The sequence below is a fragment of the Leiobunum rupestre genome, chromosome 2, assembly GCF_980474605.1.
Source record: "Leiobunum rupestre chromosome 2, qqLeiRupe1.1.hap1, whole genome shotgun sequence".
NCBI classification, from domain to species: domain Eukaryota; kingdom Metazoa; phylum Arthropoda; class Arachnida; order Opiliones; family Sclerosomatidae; genus Leiobunum; species Leiobunum rupestre.
Window position 1 is genome coordinate 18,547,354 of NC_143385.1, and position 3,094 is coordinate 18,550,447.

Consider the following 3,094-nt stretch of genomic DNA (forward strand, 5'->3'; position numbering starts at 1 on the left):
CCCCCATTTTTCATTTATTTCTTTTCCCCGTATGTAAGCCCCTCACTCAGATTTAATTCACGCCACGAAAGGCCACGACTCGCATTTTCTCGCCATCTTCCCCCGGCTTGGTGAATTAATATCTTTGAGTAAGGGCTAGGAATACTTCTGTCAGTCAACCATCACATGACAAATTCCTAAATTTCCTTAAAAACGTTATAAAAATCACTCTCGCTCCTCGTTATAGACAAAAAGCTTTTTCCAAAAGGAAAAAATCAAGGTCCTTTTAGACGGGGGTGACGTAGAACTACTAATAAAAAAACAAAACAGCGTTAGACTAGAGTGTAGGGTAGAAATCAAAATTCTTACACAAAAACCGATAGTATGTGAACGAGCATTCCGCCCGCCTTGAAATAACATTTCTAAATTAGATTGAGAATTAATCCAAGGGCAGAGGGAAAACTTTTACTACAGGACGTTGAAGTTCTTTGTCTGAGGTTTTCACAGTAACTACACGAACTAGCTCCTCCACTCCTGGGTGAAACTTCACTATGCGAGCCAGTTTCCACTTGGTTGGCGTAAGATCTTCGTCCTTAAGCAATACGAGGTCACCAACTTGAAGGTTCTTTTTCTCGGAAGCCCATTTTGGTCTATGCTGTAACCGGGATAAATATTCCCCACGCCAACGTTTCCAAAAATGTTGGAGCAACTGTTGACCGAGTTGCCAACGATTAAGGCGGTTTTCGTTTTCAGACGTCAAGTCTGGTTCAAGAAACTTTCAAATCGTTAAGGTCGCTACTTAATGCGGTCAAAGGTCTAGAATTGAGGCATGCTTCAATTTGACACAATAAGGTTTGAATTTCTTCGTAGGTCAAATTGGTGGGTCCCATGTCGCGTTTCAAATGATATTTGATCGATTCTTCCCCAGCTTCCCAAAGGCCACCGAAATGTGGTGTCGCTGGCGGGTTGAAATCCCAAGTTATACCTTCCATAGAAAGCCATCTTGAAACTTGGTCGTACTGTTCAAAAATGCTTTCATTTCTCGAACAGCGCCGATGAAGTTTGATCCACAATCACTGTACATTTTCCGCGGCGAGATATGAAGCGTTTCAAAGCGGATAAAACAAGACCCGGTTGTCATGTCACTTAGAAAAGTCCTATCTCCGACACAAACCTTAAAATATTTTTGGCCGGCATATTAAAGAAGTCGTTAGTTTCAAATTGATGCATCCCAAGATGCTCTAGTCTTTGAGCCGCATAAAAGTCGCAGCTACAAAGAACGTGAGAGGCAGTCTCCTCCTCGGCCTTGCAGGCCCTACATAGTGGGTCATCACTGATACCAATAAGATTTAAATGTCTATTAAGCTGGCAATGACCTGTAAGCAGGCCAGTAACCAACCTTATACTAGATTTCGAGAGCGAAAGCAGTTCTTTCGCCCTTTGCCTAGAGGGGCCAGGGATAAACTCCTTAGCCTGTCTTTGGCCATGCATCTCGAGCCAAATCTCGAGTTGACGGTTAGTCATGTAATTGGAGACCAGGCTGCGTATCAAGCCACGGGGGATAGGGACAGCGGGTTCTGGTCCACAGAACCCAGCCGTCGCACCCTCCCTGGCCAAGACGTCAGCCTTTTCATTCCCATGATACCCCTCATGTCCAGGGACCCAATAAAGTTGAACCTTATTAAGCGTCCCGAGATTAAAAAGGTGATCCAAGCAGCTAAGAACCAGTCTAGAAGAAACACTAGACTGGTTTAGAGCTTTTAAAGCAGCCTGGCTATCCGAACAAATTTGGATAACTTTCCCGCGATAGTTCTTCTTCAGACAGAAGTCAACACAGAAGCAGATAGCAGAAATCTCTGCCTGAAAGACACTTGCGTAAATTCCAAGGCTTTCATAGAAGCCGTAATTGGTCGTTAGGCAGTACATCCCTGCGCCCGCACCTAGATGGGTTTTAGACCCATCGGTGAACCAGACAACTTCCCCTCTGGTACCGAGGGTAACATTTGACCATTCCGTGCGGCTAGGGAAGTACAAGCCGAAAGGCTTATTAAAACGAAGTTCAGCAGCCATGTTGTCAGAACCCATTGAGAGGACAGGTAACCGACTGGAAATATCCCTAATAAGCGTAGTGTGGCTCTTTTCCCAACTATTGGCCATCCACCACCCATTTTGGTTTAGCCTATAGGCACCAAAAGTAGCAGCTTCCTCTATAAACAAATGAAGAGGAAGTATATTCAGTAGAATTTCTAGAGAAGCAGTTGGGGCTGTTCTCATAGCTCCTGTTATGCCAACGCAAGCTAGCCTTTGAAGAGTGCGCAGTTCTGACTGCACCGTTTTGAGAGTAACCCTTGGCCACCAGACCACAGCTGCATAGGACAGTATGGGTCTGATGATCATTGTGTAAAGCCAGTAAACAACTCTAGGACTCAAGCCCCAGGACTTGCTGACCGTACTTCTAATTCTCCAAAATAACATTTTTCCCTTCTTGATAATATAGTCAAGATGTGGTTTCCATGTTACTTTGTTGTCAAGGATAACACCTAAGTACTTCACCTCAGTGCTTTCCTCCAGGTTGGTACCGAACAAGGAAATACCATTAAACGCTCCCTTTGTCTTTTTACGGGTAAAGGGAACCAGAACCGTCTTACTGGGATTAACCGTGAGGTTCACTTCATTGCACCAGTTTTCTACCGATGCAAGAGCTCTCCTCATAACATCCTTAACTGTCGTTGGGAATTTCCCTGTGACAATGATAGCAATATCGTCGGCGTAACCAAAACAGCGGCACCCCCCTCTGTTCAGCCTCCTCAACAGTTCATCCACCACGAGGCACCACAACAGGGGAGAGAGAACCCCCCCCCCCCCCCTGTGGGCACCCACGGCTAGTGGAGACCGTCAGGGAATCGCCAAGCAGGAGGGATGTCACCCTTCGGTTCGTCAGCATAGATTTGATCCAGAGACAAATTGTGTCATTGATACCAAACCTCTTGGCAGCCTTCATCAAGACTGCACTTGAGACCTTGTCAAAGGCCCCTTCAATGTCGAGAAAAACCGCAAGAGCGATTTCTTTAAACTCAATTGCTCTCTCAAGGCAATTGCTAATGCCATGTAAGGC

General features: G+C 45.4%; 1 protein-coding gene across 1 annotated transcript; it reads right to left on the reverse strand.

Moving 5' to 3' along the window:
• Window positions 1-1,125: 1,125 nt before the first annotated feature.
• On the reverse strand, window positions 1,126-2,454 carry LOC149956281 (uncharacterized). Its single transcript, XM_090166829.1, has one exon. It carries the CDS (start codon window positions 2,452-2,454, stop codon window positions 1,126-1,128), a length of 1,329 nt encoding a protein of 442 aa, XP_090022955.1.
• Window positions 2,455-3,094: the final 640 nt, after the last annotated feature.